Raw genomic sequence first — 25321 nt, forward strand, 5'->3', positions numbered from 1 at the left:
CTGGTGCCAACGACCTAAGGCGAGAAATTTCTTCTAGATACGAGAAAATCTTTGATGGTGATTTATCCAAGCCCGTTGCACCTTATTTGGTCGATATACCACTGAGATCCAACTCTGCACCGATATTTCGTAGATATTACGAAGTTCCTTACGGTATTCGAGACCGTGTTCAGGATTCCATTCAAAATCTAGTGAAAGTAGGGTTATGGGAACCGGTCGAATATTCTGATTGGGCCTCACCACTTGTCGTTGTTATCAAGAAAGATGGTTCACTTCGTCTTTGCACTGACTTCTCAGGAACGGTGAATAAAATGACTGAAAACGTCAAGTTTCCCATTGCTAGAGTCGAGGATATTTTCTCTAAGTTGGCCAGGTGTAAATACTTTACGGTAATGGACCTTCAAATGGCTTACGGACAGTTGGAACTTTCTGAAGCTGCCAAACGCATCACTGTCATCAATACACCTTGGGGATTATATAAACCTCACAGACTACCTTTTGGCATAAACATAAGTGGAGATCTGTTTCAAATGGTCCTAGCGAAGATCCTAGATGACATTCCAGAGTTTCCTTCTACTTCGATGACGTCATCGTCGGAGGTGAAACATTGCAAGAATGCTTCACACGCACGTGTGATGTCCTGAGTCGTCTGGCCAAACACAATGTGAAAGCGAGCGCCAGCAAAAGCCAATTCCTAACCTCATCTATCGAGTACCTAGGATACAAGATTGACGTCACTGGTATACGGCCGTCGGACAAGAACTTGGAGGCCATCCTAAATTCTCCACCACCTCAAGACAAATCACAGTTACGTTCCTTCATCGGGATGATCAACTTTCATCGAAAGTTTGTACCCAACTTAGCTTCGAAACTTCACTTTTTGCTTTCTTTACTCAAGAAAAACGTCTCTTGGAACTGGGACGATAACTGTCAACACGAGTTCGACAGCATCATTGCGGAACTTCGACAGGTCAATCCTATTGTACCTTTCGATCCAACAAAGCCCGTTGTACTTATCACCGATGGCTCTCCTTTCGGCTGTGGCGCGCAATTGTGTCATCGAGTTGATAGCGGTCTACAGACCATCGCCTGCTCTTCTACCACCTTCAGTGAGACGGAGCGGAGATACTCCCAGGTAGAGAGAGAAGCTCTAGCCATAGTTCACGGAATCAAGCGATTTCACAAATTTTTACTCTGATCCAAGTTCGAGATTGTTACAGACAGACGCACGTGCTGTAAAGTTTATCTTTTCTCCGGATCGAGCCATTTCGAAACATTCATCCAATAGATTGATGAGATGGGCTCTACTTTTATCTTCATACCGATATAATATAATTCATTCCAGCAAGGTAGAAGTAGCTGACATGCTAAGCAGGTTGCCTACGCAAACACGTGACACAATACCAGCTAGAGAAGAACAACTTCATGCATATTTCGGGTCCATTGAAGACGCTGTAACTCCTCTCTCTCGAGACTCAATACAGAACGCCACTTCAGAAGACCCACTGCTCTCATTAGTTGTCTCCTGTGTAGTAAATGGTTGGCCAGATCAACTCGACACGTCTACCGAACAGAAGAAGCTCGCACCTTTCTTCGAAAGAAGAGCTCACCTTACGTACGAGCAGGGAATGCTCATGTGGTCGGGTAGACTTATCATTCCCACAGTTAAACGTAATGAAGTTCTTAGAGCTTTACACGATGGACACATAGGTTCAACTCGTATGAAAGAGTTATGTTTATCCAGATTTTGGTGGACAAGCATGTCAGCAGAGATTACGGATTTTGTAGCGAGCTGCAATACATGCCGAGCTAATGCTCCTAAGGTCCGCAACGGACCCGATTCTTCATGGCCTCTCGCTTCGTACGTGAACGAGAGATGGCATATAGACCACTTTTTCTTTGAAGGGAGCAAGTTCCTACTGATAGTAGAAGCCTTCAGCAAGTGGACAGATGTGTGGCCTGTACACACATTGGACACAAAGGAAACAATCCGCTGGCTTATGCAATCTTGTGCTACGCTAGGGATACCAAATACTATCGTATCCGACAACGGCCCAACATTCACTTCTCTCGAATTTCGTAACTTCTGCCTTAAGAATGGCATCAAACATGTTACTTCACCGCCTTATCACAGCCCTAGCAACGGCTTAGCCGAACGATACGTTCGTACTGTCAAAACCGCTCTTGTCAAGCTTATGACTGACAAACCCAATCTGAGCACGCTTGAACTTGATATGGGGATCGCCAACCTTCTTTTCATCCTTCGGAATATGCGACTGGGTGGAAAAGGAAGCCTACCAGCACTTTCGGTCTTGAAACACCAACCCAGATTTTGGTGGGAACCAAACAATCTGCCTCTGTCGAGTGAATCTCCGTTCAAGCCGAGGAAGTCAGCAAAGTTTCGGAACGACTCTTCGTCGAAATATGGTACTTTCGCCATCAACTCAGCAGTTTGGGTTCAATTGCCTAAACACGGTACTCCGAATTACATCCCAGGAGTTTTTATTCATTGTATTGGAGATAGCATCCTCTACAAAATCATGCTAGAAGATGGAATCAAACGAGTGGTACATCCCAGGTGGTTGAAGAGACGTGTTTCACGTGACACTGCAGATGATGAAGACTTCAACGTTACAGTACCAAATAGAAATTCAGCCAACCCAGGTGGAACAGTACCAGAACCTACCCCAGGCAGAGCCGGATACCCAGGACCAGGTCCTAGCACACCTCACTCGTCTCCGAGAAGGTCTACCAGGATTCGCCGCCCGCCAGATCGATACGGTCATCAGCATACCTGATTTTTTTTTTAATGGGACACCTGGAGGGATGATACGGTCCAGGTATTATGATATGGCTACAAGGTATGGTCTTCACGGCCAGAAGAAGATAAATAATAAGCAGATGTATTCTGTGTAATTCTTGCTATTTCATGTTTCAATGAATTTGAATGTTTCGAACATAACGTCCAGTTTATATTAAATATGTTAATTGTTCACCGTCTGGTTTTTATCTTGTGCAACGTATATTAATCCACATTACCATGTCCTTCACTCCAAACCTACCACATGCCATTTGGAATTATTCCAACAAAGGTTCGCAACACTGCGCAGAGTTGACCTTGAAGTGGCCAAGCCGAGCCGAACACAGTCAGTGCAGTTCAGTGCAATGGCGATGCCACAACAGAAGGCACAGTGTGTGATATGGCTTGTAGAAACTGGATCTGTTATTACTTTATAGTGGAACTTTCGACGCGAGTATGGTGGTGTTGCACCTTCCAACAAAACCATTCGGCAATGGCTTAAGGGATTTAAAGAAACTGGAAGTGTGGATTGGAAGGAAAGGGCCTATTCGATGGCCTCCAAGAAGTCCGACCTTACTCCCTTAGGCTTTTTCCTACGTGGACATGTAAAGAACATGGTTTATGGGGAGAAAATTCAAGATGTCAACCATCTAAGGCAAAGAATTATCGCATCTGTGGCAATCATCACCCCAGACATGCTGGCCAGGACGTGGCAAGAAGTCTATTATCGTTTGGATGTGTGCCGTGCTACAAACGGGGCACACATTGGCATTTACTAAATTGTAAACAAAACTTGATAACATAACCTTCAAAAATATGTATTTACTATTTATTGAGTTTCAGTTTTTAATAAAATATTTAGCTTCAAAACCCAGGAGTTCTTTTATAGATACCCTGTACCAAAGGCGAGTGCATATCTTGAGCAACTACAGGGTGAACACACTAGGATCATGATAAAATTCAAGTATAATTCCCGATTTTCAAGGAGAACTTTCCAAATATTCAAGGGTCCAACAAGATGTTTTCTCAATTTCAATCACATACTATTTAAAATATTCTATTCAAGGTGCAGAGTTTACATTTGCCATTTCACATATTCAGACTTGAAAAACATCTACAAATACACGTCACAAATGTTGTGGAACATGCTAATCTACATAAAAGTGTCAAATTTTGTCACTTGTATAAGTACAGAAGGTTGTTCGCTTTATATCCAACCATTTTTGACAGGTACTCACCTTAAGAGATATCGCACCGCCACCACCGATCAAGTTCTATTGGACCCCCAGCATTGTGGACTATTACCCGGAATTGCAGTTTCCATTGCAGCAAGCTTTCCATAGACCATCAGGGTGAAGTTTCAACAGTCCAAATGCGCAAAAATCCATTGGACTCGCATCTGGGATTTTCACAGGAATGTCTTCAAACTGAATGACACGAATTCCTAATTCCTCTCCGATTTCCTGATAGAAACGTAGTGATGTTCTGGCGGTATGACTCGAAGCCTTGTCCATATGGATCATCACCTGGTTCGCGTCCATTCCATACAATTTTGGGATGTCTCTCTGATAGATACGTGTCAGAATAGGAGTCTTGGAAGTATCTGGCATTCACCTTCACATTTTTGTGCACCTTGCTTATCATCAACTTACCCTCATATCCGAATCCCGTCACAACCATAAAGCCACGAGGGAAACTTTTCCTGCACTGACGAAAAGTTGCTGCAACCCTTGCCGTTAATGTCACGGTATGTGACACTTTGCTTGCAGCCCTTCTCCTGGTGGTTTTCGTGGGTAAATGTTTCACTAGGAGAACCTGTTGTGTGTAACGGGCCACAATAGCCCACAATAGCTCTCGAGTGTTTCACAATGCGTACGTATGAAAACTTGGAAAAGGGCCATTACGTAACCCTCCCAATACCGGTTTATTTTCGGTGCCATTTGATAACATTCACAACCAACACTCACGCACCTACAAGGTCAGACACAACACTGCTCCTGCCAGCAGACCCATAGTTCCAGCATGTTACGCCAGGTGGCAGCACTGAATCAACAATGGTCGGATATAAAGCGAACAACCTCTGTATTTCAAACTTAACTAATCAACTACAATATATCTTATTTTGCAATAATCTTCTGCCTGTCAGATAGATTGTTCTGCAAATTATACTAACCCAGTGAACAGATTGAGAGAATTCTGTTTTTACTTTTTTTCCACGCAGCTTCCTTTTTCCTTCCTCAATAAAAATAAAAGCTAAACAGTGAAAAACTTGTTTCGAGACACTTGTAAATGTATGAATTCACTTGAATTAATAAAAGTTGCACTTTTTCATGTCTACGGAGAAAAATTCATGCATAATTCCCAGTGAGTAGCTACCCCAAACTAATTAGGATCTTGAATTGACAGAACTGCACCACAGAGAAAATCTGTAGAAACATTCTTCACACCAACTTCCTTGAAAGACACGATGAACCCCAAGTCACTGTTGTTGGTTTCCGTGACTGGGTTATGCTACTCATTTGTAGCTCCCCAATTTCCTCACAATGGTGGATGGCAACTGGTCCCATATATGGACCGAAATCTCGGAGAAAAGTTGTTGTGCTTCCCCCAGGAGACTCGAACCTGAACACATTCAGTACTGGATTGGATTGAGTTGGTGTTTTAACGTCCACTTTATGCACAGTAAGGCTAATCGGGACTGGACCTACAGTTTAAAGTGGGATCACAACCACTATGTGCCTTCACCGGATATCGAACCCAGGACCCTTTGATTACAAGGCAAGGACACTACCACTGAGCCATCGCAGAGGTCCACATGCACGCACCCAGTAGCCAGAGCCCAAAGCATGATGCCTTAGACTGCAGTGTCACGGTGCGCGACTCTTTTTAAGATAGACTAGTTTAATGTAGAACAACCACAAGTCTCGCAATGTTCCAAATATATATTTCAGTGTTGCTACGATTTCTTTATTATGAAATTCCCAGGTTTTCCAGTCCAAAAATGAAATTTTTCCAGACGTTTATTATCATGACTTTGGCTTTTGAACCTTGCGTTTTTCAATTAAATACACAGGTCCATTACTTATTATCGATATATTCACTTTCACCACTTTTTTTAAAGCAAATTTCATTGTACACGCACAAACACACGTGAAAATTCGAAGAATAACGTAAAATTATAACCAGCATCAAACGTGTCCTGTACCACTTGCATTAAGCAAGGTAACAGAGGTACATTTTTTCACCATAACAGATCTAAAGCAACATAAAACGTTAATAAACAACATAATCCACATAAATTAAATATATTACCTGCAAGTCTACGTAAAATCAAAATTCAAAGGAACCATAATTTTGTACCAGACTGTATCATAAGGACGAGAGAAACAAGTTTCTGAACGAAATCTTTTTGGGGAGTGGAATAACAAGAACTGAATCCGGAATCGGAAATGAACTGCAACTTTTTCTCTTACAGACGTCAAAATGCACGTAAATTCCAGATGATCTGCAAAATTCTCCGACAAGCCAAACTTCCTAACATGTCCCTGTTTTCCAGATGCATAGCTACCGTGTATTTACCACAGCACTTTTGGTGTAACTTGTCAGTAACACAAAAGTTTTCTAATTCATTAAATGTGATGAACATTTCTTCATTGGAATAATGCTTTCTTGCTTCAAGTGCTCCTTGAACAGCTTAGAATCTAAACGTAGGTAACAGCAATTGCATGACCCATGGTCTTGGAGAGTGTGTATAGCCGGAAAGAGAGTTCACTGCCGATAAGCTACCTGGGTGAGCTTGCAACGCCTGCCAGTTACCTGTAGGTAAGTGGCAAAAATGCCACGCAACACCTTCACAGGGTCTGATTATCCGGGAAGTTATTCAAAATTTGAAGTTTCCATTGATTTTGCCCAAACATAATAATGTACAGAAAAACCCACTAATTTGTCATTATGTAACAGGTGTTTTAATAACACTGTCCAACAATGGTTTTGTTAAAAGTAAAATTTCAACGGTTCTCTATGTCTTGCCACCTGCTGATTCCGAAAATGATGTCAGAAATTGTCAATCACCCACCATTTTTTTTAACAATAAAAATATAATTCTGCATTATTATTGCAGCATGCAGTCCGTAACAAGCTGATTGGTAGGCAATATTTAAAAAAAAATTATGTCTTTGCTCCAACAATACACTAGTAACTTCAGGCCATTGATGTCTGCATGAATGACAACAATTAAACCTGCTAAACAATCCAACTGAAAAATTTGACAACAATTAACTTTTCAACACAATGCTGTGATTTAACTGTTATGTCTACTTCTCATATCAGTAGCAAGTTGTCTGGAGGAAAGAAGCTTTTCCTGAGTGTTCTTCAGTTCCAGTAAGTGTTTTGAAGCAAAGACAGAATCATGTCAAGAAGTTGTGTAAACGACAGGAACAATTTCTGTTATATCTGTGACCTTAAAAGCAAATAGAAATGGGCCCCTGATATATGTTGTGCGAACTATGTAACGCTTTTGAGTAGTTGGCTGACAGGATCTCGTCATATGCCTTTTGGAGTTCCTATCATATGGGGGGAACCTAAGGATCATATAACAGACTGCTATTTTTGCTTGACAAATATATCTGGAATAAATTCGAAATCAAGGCATACAGTGGAATATCCATCACTAGAATCAGCAACTCGACCGGTGCCTCATGGATCTGGAGTTCCCATACCTGCTCCATTAGATGACATAAGTGTAACGGAAGAAAGTGAAAGTGTTCCTAACAAATGTAGTGAATTGCATAATGATCCTGATTTTGTGGGGAGTGTTTCAACAGCTGAATCTCATTTTATAACTGAAGAGGATCTTAACGATCTAGTTCGAGATCTAGAGTTAAGTAAGGGTAAAGCAGAACTGCTTGCATCGTGATTAAAAGGTTGGCATTTGTTGGAGAGTGACACTAGAGCTACTTTTTTCCGGCAACGCCAAAAAGACTTAGTAGATATGCATTAGAGTCACTAGGTGTTGTCCATAAAAGTGAAGAATGGCGTTTGTTTTTAGACTCTACGAAAACAAGTTTGAAAGGAGTGCTACTGTAGAATGGAAATAAATATCCAAGCATTCCCGTACCATATTCCTGGGGCATGAAGGAAAGTAATGAAAACATGAAACTGTTATTAACAAATATCCAGTACTGTAAATAATCCTGGCAGATATGTGGAGATTTAATCCTAAGGGGAAAGCAACTAGGTTACACCAAACTTTGCTGTTTCCTGCGTAAATGGGACAGCAGAGATAGAAAAAATCATTATGTTAAAACGAACTGGCCGAAGAGAGAGTCACTCATCGCAGGACAGGAGAATTTCCTCGGAAACTACAAGTCAGAAAATTACAGAGAACTTGTCAGTAATTTTATTCAGAACCATCATGCTCTGGGGTGTAATATGTCTCTGAAGATACACTGTTTAGACTCCCACCTTGACTTCTTCCTGCAAAATCTTGGGACAATGAGCGACGAACATGGAGAACGTTTCCACCAGGAAACTGGTGAAATGGAAAGGCCCATGGAAAATGTACTCCAAATATGTTAGCAGATTTTTGATGGACACTAAAAAGAGATGTTCCTCAAGCAAAGTACAGCCGAAAATCAAGTTCGAAGACATTCTAGATATGCCATTGTGAATAATATTGCATCGTATCACTATGAGGCTATATAAGATTTGTATGTACCTGATATTTTGTATGTACCCTGTTACTCAAACTTCATGGGTGATGGAAAAATTCTGTAATTAGATTTGAAATCAGCACATCAAATTCAATTAGAATCACCACCAACTTCTCTTTTAACGGACAAAAACTTCAATTTTGTTGGACTGTGTAATCTGATGTAATTTTTGATACTTTTAATTGGAGTGGAATACTCGCTTACTAATGTTAATGAACATTTTGAATAGCTTTTGACTGCTACAATTTTAAACACATGTATTGGCATTGGTGTAAATCTGTAAGAGCAGAGGTAGAAAAATAGAGGGTTCCCGGTTGCCATGGTGCATAAAAATTTTCACGTGGTGCCTGAATTTTCAAATCCAGTTTGAAAAAAATATATTAATAATAATTAAAGTTGAGTTAAGGAAATTTCCATTACTTTTTTCTTTTAATGAGTACAGTGTATGTTTTATCATGTTTCGGTGTTTATTTTTAATAATATCTTGTATTAATTAATAAATTAAATCTTTTATGGCAAAATTTCATAGTTTTATATTAGCTGGATTCATGGCTTTCCTACACCATATTTGCAATAGTCCCAATATATGTTGTGCTCGAAAAATCTTTCTCAGAGCTAGGCGCCAACTCTGAAAATCAGGTGGCAGGAAACCACCTTTTAGAAATTGTGCATACTATAAGAAGCTGAGCTGTTTTTTCTTTCTTTGTTCTACTAATCTCAGTGGCCACTGCCAACATCCTCGTTGGAAATTGCTGTACTGTTGCTTGGCGTGCGTCTTTTGTTTGTAGTTCTCCGGTTGCTGCTATGTGCGCTGTTGTTAACTGTACGTCTGCATCTGTGTCGTCTGCTATTTCCCGGTGTTAACTGTTGTATGCACCTAACAGATGCAAAAAAAGCCCAACCCACTACTGGTCTTGCTAAACACCTAAAATACAACAGCCATAAAATTCGAAAGGTACAAGCCAAACACACCGCCCACACTCATAGACACCAAAATCCAGGAAAAACATGCCATAATGCACTTTCCGCACGAGCTAAACATCAATAGCAGACAGGCACACCACACTTGATTCCCCTACTACAACAGTTAACGCTGGGAAATAGAAGACAACATGAACGCAGACGTACAGTTAACAACAGCGCACCTAGCGGCAGCTGGAGAACAACAAACAAAAGATGCAACAGTACAACAATTTACGAGGATGGTCGCAGTGGCCACTGAAATTAATAGAATGAGGAAAGAAAAAACAGTTTCACGGATAAAGTGAGTACTAGTTTCACCGTATTTATTTATCTTACCTAAATTTTCTTGTACACAGTAGCGTACGCAGGATTTCGTCAAGGGTCGTCAAGGGGGGGGTTATTTCTAAAACTTTCTCCAAATTCACATTACCTTTGATTTATTATACTTTAATTAAATAATAATAATCACAATTAATTAATAATACTTATAGTTAATTAATTAGCTGAATTACTACTAATAATACTACTAATACCACTACTACTATTATGTAGTAGAGATCTACATAAATATGCCATTTATGAAAACAATAGAAAGAAATTACTTTCTAATCATTCAATTTTTATCAAATCCTGGGAGCATTTTTTTGTTTTTGTTTTTGTTTTTTTGTCTGGTCAACGAGGTGAGACATTTTAAGGGTGAAGAAAATCCATAAAACAAGCAAATATATTAAAATAAATTGAAATAATCAAAGTATGGAACTCATCCAAGAAGCTGCGGTGGTCTGGTCGGTAGAGCGTCTGACAATCACGCGGGAGATCCGGATTCGATTCCCGAAATTGGTTGGAATTTTTCCGGCTTCTTCCCTGCATAAATGTCCCCGATAATTCACATCTGGATTGTCTCACTGTTCTTACCAACAAAACATTTTCCAATAGTTAAGCTTATTGTCGTTTGAATAATTGTCTAGTCAACAAGGTGAGACATTTTAAAGAGAGACATTCAAACGTGCTGCGGTAAATAATACAATGGGAAGGCAGACTGGTGACTGTATTCTTGTCCGCCTAGCCTTTGTCTATACATTAGCCTCTAACAACGAACCAAGAACTTTCTTTAGTTAATTCTCATTGTTCACACACAAAAAATACATGTTCGTTGAACACTGGCGTACGTAGAGGCATGGCCGATGGTTAGAGGCACATACTTTTGGTAAATAAAAAAGCAAAATTTCAGTATAAAAACAGAGTCAATTTCGGGTTCAAAATCTGTAAATAAATTGAAATTTCGCTGTTATAGCGGTGAAAAAGCGGTATATAAAATTACATTTTGGTTTTAAAAATGTGAATATAATCCCGATTTAAAAACTGCACTGTTACACAAAATAAACATATCCCTTCTAATAGCACATTAAATCATTACCAGAATATTAAGTTTATTCCTGTATAGAGGAGTCCATTTTTGCTTTTCAAATATTTACAGCAAAATTAATCAATTTTCCGTGAATTGCATAACACACAGGATACTTCAGACTTCAGAAAGTGTCGCGTAGGTATATAAACGGTAAATTTCGTGTTTAAGAGTCTATTTCGCATTTTGCAGTTCATTTCGCATCATTTCGTGACAAAACAGGGTAGGAAAATGCACCTCACATCTTTCAGAAACCTTAAAAATTAACATTGCAATGTGTTATTTCAAATTTCGTTTTCTTTTTGTCAAAAACAAAATATGCATGCCTCTACCGATGATGCTACAGCCCCTACCAAAATTTTGAGAAAATCAGAATTTTCAAATAAAAATCGTTAAGAACTTTAAAAAATCAAAATGTGTAAATATGAAACCTCTTTTAAAGTGAGTCCCAATTACCATTTTTGTCTTTGAATACAATTTTAATAGACTGAAAAGCTCCAAGAATACGAAATATTTTATTATGCATCCTGCCCTCCAAAACGAAGCCATGTGTTATCCACATTTACTATTCCGGCCCCTCCCCCCCCCAAAAAAAACTGCGTACGCCAGAGTATTGAACATTGTTGCAACTGAAATACAAAACATTTTATTTCTCTTTTAAATCATAGTTACCCTCATATTTCACTTTCAAGAACTTGTGCAAGGCATCACTCTGAAAGACGCGTGTGCTTGGAATGCTGTGCTTTTCTCCATGCTACATGGAAATAATACTTCAAATTATTATTATTATTATTATTATTAGTGGTAGTAGTAGTAGATGTAGTAATAGTAATAGTATTGTCCCAGATCTTAGACTGTGGTAAATTGGCCATTTAATTTTTTTTCCACAGCATTTTTCATAATATTTCACAAGCTCAAGGGGGGGGTTTAAACCCCGTAACCCCCCCCCCCCTTGCGTACGCCACTGCTTGTACATAACTGCATACAGAAAATGGTTATATTTAAAACTGTCTTTCGATTATGCTTGACTATTATTTTAGGGAAATTTGAAACTGTAATTTTACAATGCACACTTTTCTTTACATGTTGGAACAATATTAAGGGTTGGGAGTAGAGAATTTCAAAAGTTGAAAAATAAGAGCCCCTAGTGGACAGCTCAATTTTAAAATGGTGACTGTGGTTGAGACTGTACATTAGATGAGCAGCATGCTGTTGTGCATTTTTCATGGGCAAAAGAACTTCCTGCCGAAGATATTCATAGGGAAATATTTCCTGTTTATGGTAAGAAGGTTTTTTTTTGCATAAAGCAGTGCAAAAGTAGGTCGATAAATTCTCGCAAGGATGCTCAAACATTGCTGACAAAGACCGACATGGCCATCTTGTTCAGGTTGCGACAGAACCAACAGTGTGGCGGGTGTAGGAGAAGATTTGAGCTGACACACGAGTGGCAATAGACAGCATAGCAATTGCAATAGGGTTTCTCATGGTTTAGCCTACACCATAATTGTTTGAATTTCTGAAAGTGAGCGCACGGTGAGACCTAGTCAACTGACTGAGGAACATGTGAGGTGCGTCTGTGTCTGGGACAGCAGCCCAAAGGCTTTTTATACAATAGGTTTTGGGGGACTGATAAAGCGACGGGATAAGTGTACCAATATTAGTGGATATTATATTGAAAAATCAAGACAGTTTTCAAATCAGTATCTCACTTAGAATATTTTAAATAAATGTTTGTGACCTGTTTATTGATTTATACCTTCATAAATAGCCCACATGTACGCATTTCCTACTGTCATACTGATATTTTATTCTCACTGTTCCGTACGAATATTTTGAACTGAGCACACATGAACACTGTAATATATACAACTGAGCTGTCGACAGCAGTGCAAGAAATAATTCTGTAGTGTTGTTATGATGCAGAATGATTATTTTTAAATTACGAATTGCAAACAATGTTTGACTTTCGAAGTAAATCTGACAATAAGTAGTTTATCATTATTATTTTGACTTGGTTCATTTTACTTCACTTCTCAGCCACCTTTGGTTAATCTTGAAAATGAGGATGAGTGATGATATGCTGAGACTGATGAAGGCAGGGCTGACGTGTGCCAACGCACAGTGCCTCAGGCTTTGGGAGGGCTCGCGCTTCAAGATATTTATCTTGTGCAAAATTGCTCACATTAGAATAGAAAAACGAAAAGAAAAGAAGCCTACATTACATTACATCTCCAATTGCAAACAGCATACATACTGTAGAAAAGGAAAGAAAATTTCTGCCCTCACACAGTTGAATATCTTGTTTGTGGTCCCAACCTTCTACTGATTCACTGTCAGACACTATTGATCGAGAGAGCACAGGCATCGCTGATTGCGTTGAATATATTTCCTTTGTAATTCATTTACTTTAGCTGGTTTCAAGTCCTCTTACTACTAGGTGCACCATATTTAATTCGTTAGATGAAGAAAAGGAAGAATTTTGGGGGAAGGTGGATCAAGTAAAACTAAAAAAAAGTAATAGTTATGTTACGCTGTTTTAATTAAATGAGGCTTATGGCATGATGTGGGGAAATGCCATTGGTCTTGGAGAGGAGGGGGAGGGGCAGGGGAGGCCACACTTGGGATGGATGACTGCTACCCAAAAGAAAGACTAGAGATAAATTTTATGAGAGGTAAATTCTCCAAAAGAATTTTCCTCAACTACATGAGCCAACTGCTACTATACCTTACCAAATGAAATATATACATACTTTCACAATACCAATATGTAAAGAATGGCGTTCGTAGCGGAAATTGGTAGGTGAGGAATATTGTTTGAGCCTTGCGTTAGCGGGAAGGATGCTCCTGTGGTTTAACATGGGTACAATGACACAACTGGGGGATGCTTTGCTAGTTAGGGTAAGAGACTACGTAATCACGAAACTATTAATAATATCTGGACAACAGAGAAAGCAAACCACACAAAAATTCATGTCAAAGTTCTAGAAGGAATTCTAAGCCGATGTAAATTTTTAGATTTTGGAATATTGCAGCGGTTTTCCGAAAGGAGAGGAAAATTTGAAAAAATCTGCCCTGGTGGCGGCCAAAGGTCCAGTCAAGCCTTAAGGACTCAGGTAAGGACTGGCTTAAGTGAGGGTTGCTGTATTTCATAAGTGAAAATCCGGGATGTGGCTGACCAGAAGCATGTTCGGGGGTGGGGTATGTGGACATACATTTTAATTATTATGGAGAGTCTCATTATCATATTCTTCATACTTCTAGATGGAAATTCACTTCGAAGTCTATCATTAAACTTACACTTCCTATTGGGTGCCATAATGAACTAAACTCCTATGTGGAAACTTTATTTGAAAACTGTAGACTAAGCAGATAGGCATCCGAGCACTGACTGCTTACTGTAAGCAGCTTACTATACAATGGAAGAGAATCTTCACTAAAAAATGCAGCACTGCAAACAGAAGGAAATAAAACAGCATTATTACTAATTGTTGTCGGCAAGTGTATTGAACAGTGCCATGAAGGCAAAGATCTCTATAGCACATTCTTTTAACTCAATAACTCTTCTATTATTGAGAGAGTACAGTTCGATTGTTTTTTTTAATAATCATTTTAAAACTATGTCCACCCATTTCAATAGAAAGAATGTTCATGAAAGTACAGTAGTAATCATTTTTGCTTTCCCACCCGATTTGGGGACATTACTGCATTCCAAAGAAACGTTTTGGGACACCAGGACAAATGATACCATTCAGGGACTGTACTGGAAAATGCGGGATGTACAGAAACCCTACTTAAGTATGTAATGATAGAATCACTACATGATCCTTTTTTATTATTAGTTTTTGTGTTTGTTCAATATTACATTTGTTTAGTGAAGGTAATATTTTTTTAAACAGTTTCAAATGTAACCTTCTGTAGGGTTGGCCTACTTGATGGTGAAAGCCAGCTTGTACAAGGTGGTTAATTTTAAAATCTTGTCCTTTCAACCCAGAATGGGGGTTGAAAAAAGTTCGGTTTACTGACTTTTTTTTTAATTGCCTATATAAGAGTAATGGGGGTTGGCATTTCTTACAAGTTTTTGGGCAATAGGGGAGACCTTGGAAGGTTCTCTCGGTGCCTGTAGAGTGGCTGGGCTAGTCATATGGCTAGCGGTCACAGATCAACCATTTGCTTTCATCAAAATACATAGATACTGTTTGACCAGCGACCCAAGAGCTCCAGTTGGCAAAGTGCCAAGAAAAAGGGAAGTTCGTGAGGGGAAGGCAGGCGGGAGAATGCCCTTTGTGGTTGCACGTTCAACAGTGTTACCAATCTGCGAGGATGCTTATCCACCAGAACATAAGTAACGAAAACTGAGGGACATGCACAGAAGTAAAGGATTGTGATAAGGACTTGTTTTGTATCACAACCACGCTGTTTGTCCTTCTTACAATTTAAAATAGAAGGATAGTAGGGTAAAGAATTGCAGTTTCACTTATAGGGGCATCGTTAGAATGGGGGGTCAGGGGTCGCGTCCTCTCCAAGATTTTGGCAAAAAATAAAACAAAGAAAAATTTTATTGCAACAAAATAAACACATGATGCAAGTGAAATGTTCGTAAAGATGATGTGCAACACATAAGCATACAGAAAAACAGAAACATTTGAATGACGTTGTGCAGAAAATTATGTGAGAAAATGTGAAATAGCATACCTTTTGTGAAAGTAGTTCAATCGTCCAAGTCATCCGATTCGGAAGCTGACTCATCACTGTCATTTAAATTTATCACCAGAGGCTCGCAGACTTCTTTGATTATTCCGTCTCTGTCCCAATACATACTTTCCAATGAAGCCACATGAGAGCAGTGTTTCTTCCACTTTTCGACTGCGACACTGATAATCGCCTGTTCAGAGCACATCAACAGATTTGACATATTTGTGTCACCAGTTACGTTGCGATCGCGAATAAATCTTTTCACATCTGCCCACACATATTCAATGGCATTAATATCGCAATGATCAGGAGGTAACCTTAAAGCAACATATCCATGTTCTTGGAGTAACATGTCGAATTTGAATATTTTCCTTGCAGGCACATTTCTTCTCTCCAGATCTAATAACTGAACTTTACGCATTTAGGGACAATGCACGATACTATTTGCAGCAAGCCAATCTAAAATTGCTTGCTAAGTATTGGAAGCTGTTGGAACCTTGTTGAATTTGATAGAGCGGTTAGGGGCATTGTCTATAAGAACAACAGCATTACGGGGCAGGTTTGGAATTAGTTCTTTCTTTGCCCACTTTTCGAAGATTGTCAAGTTCATCTGACCATGATAATCTCCACTTGTTGTATTGGCTTTGTACAATAAATTTGAATTCGCTACGAAACCCATTTCTCCCCCCGCACACAAACAATTATGCGCCGTTAGGCATTACCGGTTTCAACCACTCCACATTCGTCTTTACTTTGCCAGCATTTTCCAAATGTAAGGTTGTTGTCTATCCACGTTTCGTCCACAAACACAGGAGACCTATTTTCTTCCCTGTAACGCAGGCGCGGTTGGCTGTATAGCGCAAATGTGCAGTGAACCCCCAGTAATATACAAAATAAACAATAACTGAGAAGTTCATAAGCGTAGAGTGCCAAATTCTCTTAGTGAGAAGGAGAAACCGCGGGCCAGAGCCACTCAGCTTCCCTCTAGTTCTGTTTCGTGCAAAGCCTCCGCTGAACCCCCGCAAGCCAACCCCTACCATGCTAAAAGCTTAGGATGGCTAGCAGAAGCTCGACGCGTACATATGGCGAAAATACATGCAGTCTGAGACTGGAGGAAGGTTGTCTCATCAAAACGGACATGCGCAGTTCGTAGGATCACCAGCGAGCTGGAGTCAACCATGCTCTTCTCTCTTCCAGTGTTGCACTATGTGTTTCAATTTGAATTCATTTGGCATTCTCTTTGTATTTTTATATTTTACAAGACTTATTAGATTAATGAAGAGGGTGTAATATAAATGTAGAGGTGACCCCGAACGAAAGCTAGAAGTAAAGATGATGGGACAAATAAGATAAATATGATAGAAAACAACTTGCTTACACATTCAGAGTTTTCTTCCTTAAGATGGAAACACTTCAGGTGGAAGGAGCCGAAAAGTCAAAAATAGCGCGAGGGCGAGGGGTTGCTTATCGGACAAGACTTAAACAATCTTTTGGTCTTCTTACGTCAGACTAAATGCTTTCGTTGACGTGTTAGGCTTTTTAGGTTTAGTTGTCTTAGAATATATACACTCAATTTTCGGGGCTTACCGCTTGACCAAAAATGTAATATTTGCTATTTATTCAAGCCTAACCTAACAATGAAGGCATTTCGCACTTACGTCAGAAGACGACTAAAAAGTTGTTTGGGTTTCGTGCGATCAGTTATACTCTAGCGCGAGAGGGTGTTCAAAGGGACGCGCGCATTTAACTTTGTTATGTGTCATTGTCTCCATACTTGTTAGTTTGTTTTGAAGTGCATGGCTGGTGATTGAAATATATATGGCATAGTGATACGTTGAGTGAAGTGAGGTGGATTACGTATTGGAAGGAGTGTAGTTGTTACTGTGCGAGAAGTTAACATATTGCATAGAATAGAATCTAATCGCTTTGACTTAGCGATATACTTTCGAATAGTTATATAAGAATTATCTTGTAATCAAGGGGTCTTGAGTTCGATTACTGATACATACTCATTTTAGCAGGCAGAGATTTGTATTTTTAACTGTAGGTTCAGGATCCAGTTCCAATAATATAGTCTATTTGACAGTGGTGGGATCAGAAAAGAGTTGGCAAGAGTGGAAGAGGCAAAATTGAGGCGAGAATATTTTCTGAATTCTGAGATACCACTAAATACAATACCATACGAAAATCTTAAATTAAAATGATCGCCCCCTACACACACACTCCTTGGTGCTGTCACTGTTATCTGAACATGAAGCAAATTAACTTTGTCAGTAATCTACCGGCCAAAATTTGATACTTTTTCCAGTACTATCTCTACGAACCAAAGCGTGTAGTGTCTCAAAAGGTTTAGATAAGTCCACTTTGCATAATTTTGGTGAACCCCTAGGGAAATTATGCACGAGCCGCGCCTGCTGTAACGTCGCATTGATCTCAAATACAGGGTTCTAGCTAAAACTATATCATTTCGTTCCATGATGAACTTTCCTTTTGAAACAAAAACCGATCTCATGGAGAATTTTCCTTAAGGTTTCATGTTTCCGACGAAACCCAATGCGTTCGTTCAACACAGGAAGCAATTTACGAATGGCTGGCACAGTTTTCTCGACCACGTAAAATTCACGTACAGCTCTTCTTATTACAGCAGTCTCAAAATCGTCCAAAGCGACATTCTCAATAACGCTTTTTCTCTGGCATTTTCGGGGTGATCGAAATTGCAGGTTATCTTCGTGATTTGCTTCACTGCAAATTCTCTTCACAGTCGCCTCTGATACGCCCGCGATTGCACTCGCACGTTTTGTGGCCTGCAGAATTGGAATCTGAGGGTGGCATTCTAATGCTTCTTTGTTGCAGAATGCAAGCACATTGTGCACCATCTGTTTGAACGCGCTCCGTAGATGTTTAACACCAGAACGTTGGGACGGTCCTGCCTCCATCATTACAAAAGCAGATACAGAACTTCGCACGAACACACTACAAACACACACACAAACAAACTTCACGTCTTTCCGCGTTTTGTTGCAAAAACGCCTCTCCACAGCCAGAGCACTTCCAATATCTTGTGTCAATATTCTCCGGTTGGCAACATTGCTCTCTCCCCACGTGACACTTGTGCTGCTCGCATTTCAGAGAAGCGGCTCCGCAAAACTCCCCCAATTTACGACTCTGCTACTTCGGTCATGCGCAGGAAACTCGAGAGCTCTCGGATCGCTGGTTCACCAGTAAGTCCTCATATTTTATTTGCTTCATTTGGTGACAAGCCAGTGCTTCATTTTCGGTGGACATTTGTTATTATTCTTAGAGAAACATCGTATCTGAAAGAATTAAGGGACGCCTTTAATTTCAATTATATGTCTATCCGTTGGTGAAAAGCCAAGTACCTTGTTGCGCAAAATTATTAGTTTAAATTTGCAGATTCGACACTGTCAATCTGGGATTAAAGGGACTGTGACAAGGTGGAAAAAGAATCATCACAGTTTTGTTTTATATAATTTCCAGAGTAGTGCATAAATAGTTGTTGTAATATCAAAAAAAAAAGTTTGGTCTCCTTTGGCGAGGCAATTTTCATTATAAACAAGAAGAGGAGGGAATTAGAGAAACATGTCATGTATGCAAGTGACAAGCTTTATACATTTTTGAACTAGTACAGCTGTATGGAACAGAGAGCTTAACATTATTACCAAAACAGAATAGCAGATTTCAAGCAGCGGAGATGAGATACCTACGAAAAGTAGTAGGAAAGACTAGAAGAGATAGGATTAAAAATACCACCATTAGAGATCAGTTACAGCAAAAACCACTATTGGAAACAATAGAGAGAAAGGCACTGCAATGGTTTGGACACGTTACAAGAATGGAGGAGGATCGCAAGGCTAGACAGGTGTTGGAGGCCAGACCAGAAGGCAAGAGGGGAAGAGGAAGACCAAGAGTTCAATGGGAAGAGTATGTGGAAAAGATAGGAAAGAAGAAAGGGAAAACAATGCCGGAAGTCCGAAAACTAGCCTTGGACCGAAAAGTGTACAGGAAGTGGATGTTGGAACCCGACGCTTAATGGCCGAAGGGGATAGAAAAGAAGAAGAAGTACTGCTTGTCTAGGCCAGCGTATGAACCTCTCTTATATTTATATTTCAGAAAATTATTTCAGTGTTTCAATTAAAGAAGATCAAGTCATTTTTTTATGTGGGGGTTATTTCTTTATATTAAATCAACGAAATAAATAGTATTTTTATATATTTTTAAACTGAATGTCTGGGCTATCATTCAAATATAAAAAGAACTGAGGACAAAAAAGGACAAGAGCGAAGGAGGAGAAAGAAGGAAGAGGAATAAAGAAAGAAAGGAAATAGAGCGTGAGATAAAGAGTCCAACCACTTTCCAGATGATAGGAAATGTTAAGCTAAATCGCCTGTTAGGTGAAAGTACAGTTGACAAGGGAAGGCCACCTGCTGGAATGTTCCAGAAAAAAACCTTTCTAATAATCTTGTGTCTGGAGGGGAGTGATTTTTGTGTATATATATATCTTTTCCTGTTTTGTACCTTGTTTTATTTGTACTTGGTACAGAGTCTGAAGAAGACCTTGCTAGAAGGTTGAAACGTTACGTTTAGTTTATATTTTAAAATAAAATAAATTTCTGCCTTGGTCAGCATATTGAGTTTTTCAAAAGAACTGAGTTTTTCCCTAATATCCATGGTAAAGACTACGATAGTTATTCAATGTATTTTATTTGATTGAACCATATTGTTAGTTTTTAAAGTGTAATGCTAACTATTTGCCTGGAGAAGTAACGGAAACAAGTAACAGGTTGAGCCAAAGCAGGTTACTCCCCCCAGAAGAGCAAGTAAAGCATAACAAGTAGAACGGACCAACCAAATATTAGTTGATAGCCCATATTATGAAGCAATGTAACAACTTGGGATTATTTAGAAATAACCTACCTGTAAATGGCATACTGTATATCCCCCGTCTTCCATTCAGCATCAACCAGATCATCTTTCAACGGAAGCTGAGCCATTTTTTGTTTCTGGTTCTCTATGGCCTTCTTGTACTTCTCAAACTGATTTCTCTTCAACCTGGTGTGAAAGATAAATTAATACTTTTATATTGTAACAAAATACATAGGCAGAAAATTGCTTATAGGCCTAATTGTCTGAGGCAAATTCATCATTTGCTCTTATAGTAAATGCCAATGCTAATGGTACATCAATGCATTTACGTAATTACACTGTTCAACACAGAACATGTTACGGAAACAAGACTAGCTAATATTTGCTAATTCAGGGTCACTGAATTCGAAAATGACATTGACATTTTCAACTTAGGTCTAGTTTTCGTATTACAGCCATTGTTGGGCCTGCACCTGCAACAGCTGGCAACACTGCAACTAGGTAGCTTAATTCTCCTAGCACAATCTAATCACATGACCAGTTTTTGTAGCTAAACTTCTGTTTATCATGAAGACAAGGGCGTATCCAGGGGTCCAGATCCCCCCCCCCCCCCCCAATTCTCTTCTTCCTAATGTTGTTGTTTAGTTTGTATAGGAATGTGTTCTTGTTTTCATTATTTGGTTTTGATGATGTGGGTTAAATTACTTTTGTTCTCAAGAGATGGCGTATGGAGACCATGTATCAGCTGTTTGCGTGGGCGCCAAGCAAAGAAAACGGTTAGTGAGAGAGAAGCAACATGGCGCGAATCGCGATAACCACAGCTGGACATTACTAAGCACATACGTCGTCTAAAGTGATTAGAATTGCCTTTCAGTGATACTTCATGGTAGTTAGTGCATTACAGGTAGAAAATCGATGTCTCAAAAGAATCAGCGTGTGCATTTGTGATTGTGTTTTCTTACAAGAATCAACGCAACTCTAACATTTTTATGGTCCTCCAAGCCTTGGATGTCTTACCTCTACCTGACTGTGAACTGTAAACTTTGTGGTGAACGGTGTGTTCTAGTTTTGCATTGACATAGCGTGGTCCAGTTGTGTGGATTCGTGTCTCAAGAACTGAACGTTTCGTGCGGGTGGCAGAAGGGACATTCCGGAATCTCGATACTAAATTTATTGTGTAGCAAGCATATTCAGAAGGCGGGGAAGGAAATCAGCTGATTCTTCGTGCGAGCAGTGCAGCAGTGTTTCCAACCGGCGAGACGATTGTGTGTCCAACATCGGCAGCGCTGAAGTTTGCAGGTAATCAGGCTGATTTTAGTACCATTTCCTTTTCCTTTCTTTACATTACATTACGTTCATTAATTGCATTATTGTGAAACCTTATCAGTTATCCTTTCACCATGACAGAGGCAGAGATTAAACGTTTAAAAGTTGTGCGAGGAAGCTACAAAGGGCAATTGACCCGTATGAAAGCATTCGTCGATGCATTTGACATTAATATACAGAGTGTTCAGGAAATTAAATTGAGATTAAGTCACTTGACAGAGATGTGGGACAAATTCAATGACGTTCAAACCAGTTTGGAACTTCAATCGGAAGCAACCGAAGAGGAAGTTCACAGAATAGAATTTGAAGAAAAGTACTACAGCATTAGGTCTCAAATGGAGACAATAGTGATGCGGCATGATCAAATGAATCAGCCCAGTGTTAGTACTAGTTCTGTTACGTCAGTTCAGTCTCAACTTAGACTTCCAAAAATTTCCATACCCTCTTTTGATGGAAATTATGAAAACTGGCTTCCATTCAAGGACAATTTTAAAGTGTTGGTCCATGATAACAATACATTACCAGCAATACAAAAATTTCATTATTTGCGGTCCTCTTTAAAGGGACAAGCCAGTAAGCTCATTTCAAACTTGCAAGTCAGTGAGGCAAATTATACAGTAGCATGGAACTTGCTCACTGAAAGATATGATAATAGCAGGCTTATTGCATCACATTACGTTAGTGAACTATTTCACATAAAGTCGGTGCGTAAAGAAGATGCAAATGAATTGAGACAGTTTGTAAATACAGCAACCTCAAATCTGAATGCTTTAAAGGCTCTTAAACTTGAGGTGCCTTTGGATGAAGTCATTTTATCACAACATTTTGTATCTCATTTGGATCACAATACTCGTAAGGAATTTGAATTATCACAAGAGCATGATTACTTTCCTACCTTGTCAGAATTATTTGCATTTGTAGAGCGCAGGTTTCAAGCTTTAGAAAACATGAAACCGACACATAGTGACACCAATGCTAAGCAGTTTCAATCACATGATAAACAAGGTAAATTCATGAAACAAAGCAACACGTATTTAGCAACATCCACTAACATTCAGTGCATGTACTGTTCCGCAAATCATATTTTGTACCAATGTGAGACTTTCTTACAGGCAAGTTATAAACAGAAACAAGAATTTGTGAAGAAGAAAGGTCTTTGTTTTAATTGTTTATCTTTAAAACATTCAGTGAAATTTTGTAAATCTGGAAATTGTAAAATTTGTAATTTGAAACATAATACTCTCTTGCACAGGGATGCACCTGAAAGACCAAGATCGGCGAGTGTCAGTAACAATACAAGCAATAGACAACTATTGAATTCCAGGGTGTCTCCTCAAGAAAGCAACAATGTGGCAAGAGATGAAGCACCTCAATCTTCATATTGTACAGTCAAAGAAAGACACACTTCACAAGTTTTATTGTCAACTGCCTTAGTGAAGGTAAAGGGCAACAATGGACAATTTCATTATTGCAGAGTTCTCTTAGACAGTGGGAGTCAGTCTAATTTTGTAACCACATCATTAGTGCAAAAACTACGACTGACGAAAGAAAACTATGTTGTTCCAGTTCAGGGAATAAACAATTCGTGTCTTGAAACTAAACATTGTGTAGATGTTGTAATCCAGTCTAGAACGTCTAATTATACAACAACAGTTAAGTGTCTTGTGTTACCAAAAATCACAGGCGACTTGCCTACACAGGTAATCGATTGCAGTACTTGGAATCTTCCAAAGGATATTCAGTTTGCTGATCCTTCATTTCATCAGCCAGGCAACATAGATTTGTTGATTGGATCTGAACTATTTTTCTTGCTACTACGTTCAGATAGAAGAACAAGAATAGGAAATTATCCTGTACTTCAAGATACAGAGTTAGGATACATTTTAGCAGGAGCTATGACTCAACAATGTGAAGCACCTACAACAGTTACTTCAACAGTACGTACTGAAGATAGCCTTCAATTACAATTACAGAGGTTTTTTGAGTTAGAGGAAGTATTCACAAAGACCAAGAGCAAAGAAGAAATGGATTGTGAAAGGCATTTTCAAGAAACAACCATCAGGCAGAAGGATGGTAGATTTATGGTTAGGCTACCATTCAAACCAAATCATACTGAATTAGGGAATTCGTTTCAACAAGCAGACAAAAGATTTCATCAGTTGGAAAGAAGATTAACAAAACAGCCAACACTCAGGCAGAACTATTGTGAATTCATGGACAATTATGAATCATTAGGCCACATGAAGCAAATTAAAACTACTGATGAAGAGAACAAGGAGTCATATTACCTGCCGCATTATGCTATTATTAGAGGAAGTACTACAACACCTGTGAGAGTTGTATTTGATGGATCATCGAAAACAGACAGTGGACTATCCCTTAACGATGTTCTAATGACAGGGCCTACAGTCCAAGAAGATCTATACTCTATTGTACTGAGGTTCAGAACGCACAAGATAGTTTTTACAGCAGATATAGCCCAGATGTTTCGCAACATTAGAGTCCATCCTTATGACACTAAATATCAAAGAATATTGTGGAGAAAATCACCAAACGAAGAAATACAAACTTATGAATTATTAACTGTAACTTATGGCTTAACCTCCTCGCCGTACCAAGCTGTTGCAGCATTACAAATGCTTGCAAGACAGGAAAACGAAAACTTTCCCAATGCATCCAGCATATTATTAAGGGATTTTTATTGCGACAATGTAGCATCAGGAGGTGATAACATTGAAACTATGCTCAACTTACAGTCTGAACTGAATGAACTCTTGAAACGAGGTGGATTTATTTTACGCAAATGGTGCTCCAATTGTGAGGAATTGGTGCAAGCAGTACCAGAAGAACACAGAGAAGTTCATTTACCATTTCAGTTCAATAATGAAGCAGAAATAAACACATTAGGCCTCATCTGGCAACCATCAACAGACAAATTTTTAATTTTGTGCAAAGTAGCGAAAGATGGAGACTTTTGTTCACCATTAACGAACATAACCAAACGACAAGTTGTGTCAATTGTTAGCTCCATATTTGATCCACTGGGACTTATCAGTCCAACTGTCATTTTATACAAGATGTTTTTGCAGAAACTTTGGAGTTGTAAATTGGAGTGGGATGAACAATTAGATTCAGATTTAAGAAACCAATGGACGAATTTGTATCAACAACTACCAGATATAGTTCACATCCAAATAGAGAGATTTGTACTGACAACAGAAAAGACAAATGACATTCAGATACATGGATTCTGCGACGCAGCAGAAGGAGCTTATGGTTGTTGCATTTATATTAGATCAAGAGGTGAGTTAGGAAGAATCAATGTTAAATTACTGTGCGCAAAGTCAAGAGTAGCGCCAATAAAAAAAGTTACTTTGCCACGGCCAGAATTGTGCGGTGCTCTTCTATTAGCTAAACTAGTTAAGAAAACAACACCAATTTTGAGAATTCCAATTGACAGTACATATTTTTGGACAGATTCAAAAATCGTACTTGGGTGGCTAGCAGCGTCCCCCACTCGATGGAAAACCTTCGTAGGTA

The 25321-nt window shown here is 39.2% G+C and overlaps 1 protein-coding gene across 1 annotated transcript in view; it reads right to left on the minus strand.

Annotated features, from left to right (window-relative positions):
- LOC146004530 (nuclear receptor-binding factor 2) overlaps positions 1-25321 on the minus strand; it is a 47481-nt gene that overhangs the window by 7712 nt on the left and 14448 nt on the right. Inside the window, exon 3 of the mRNA XM_083143414.1 lies at positions 20507-20641. Within this exon, the coding sequence (XP_082999540.1) occupies positions 20507-20641 (135 nt within the window). The remainder of the gene's footprint in view (positions 1-20506; positions 20642-25321) is intronic.

Source organism: Lepisma saccharinum, chromosome 21, assembly GCF_977018435.1.
Source record: "Lepisma saccharinum chromosome 21, izLepSacc3.1, whole genome shotgun sequence".
In the NCBI taxonomy this organism is placed as follows: domain Eukaryota; kingdom Metazoa; phylum Arthropoda; class Insecta; order Zygentoma; family Lepismatidae; genus Lepisma; species Lepisma saccharinum.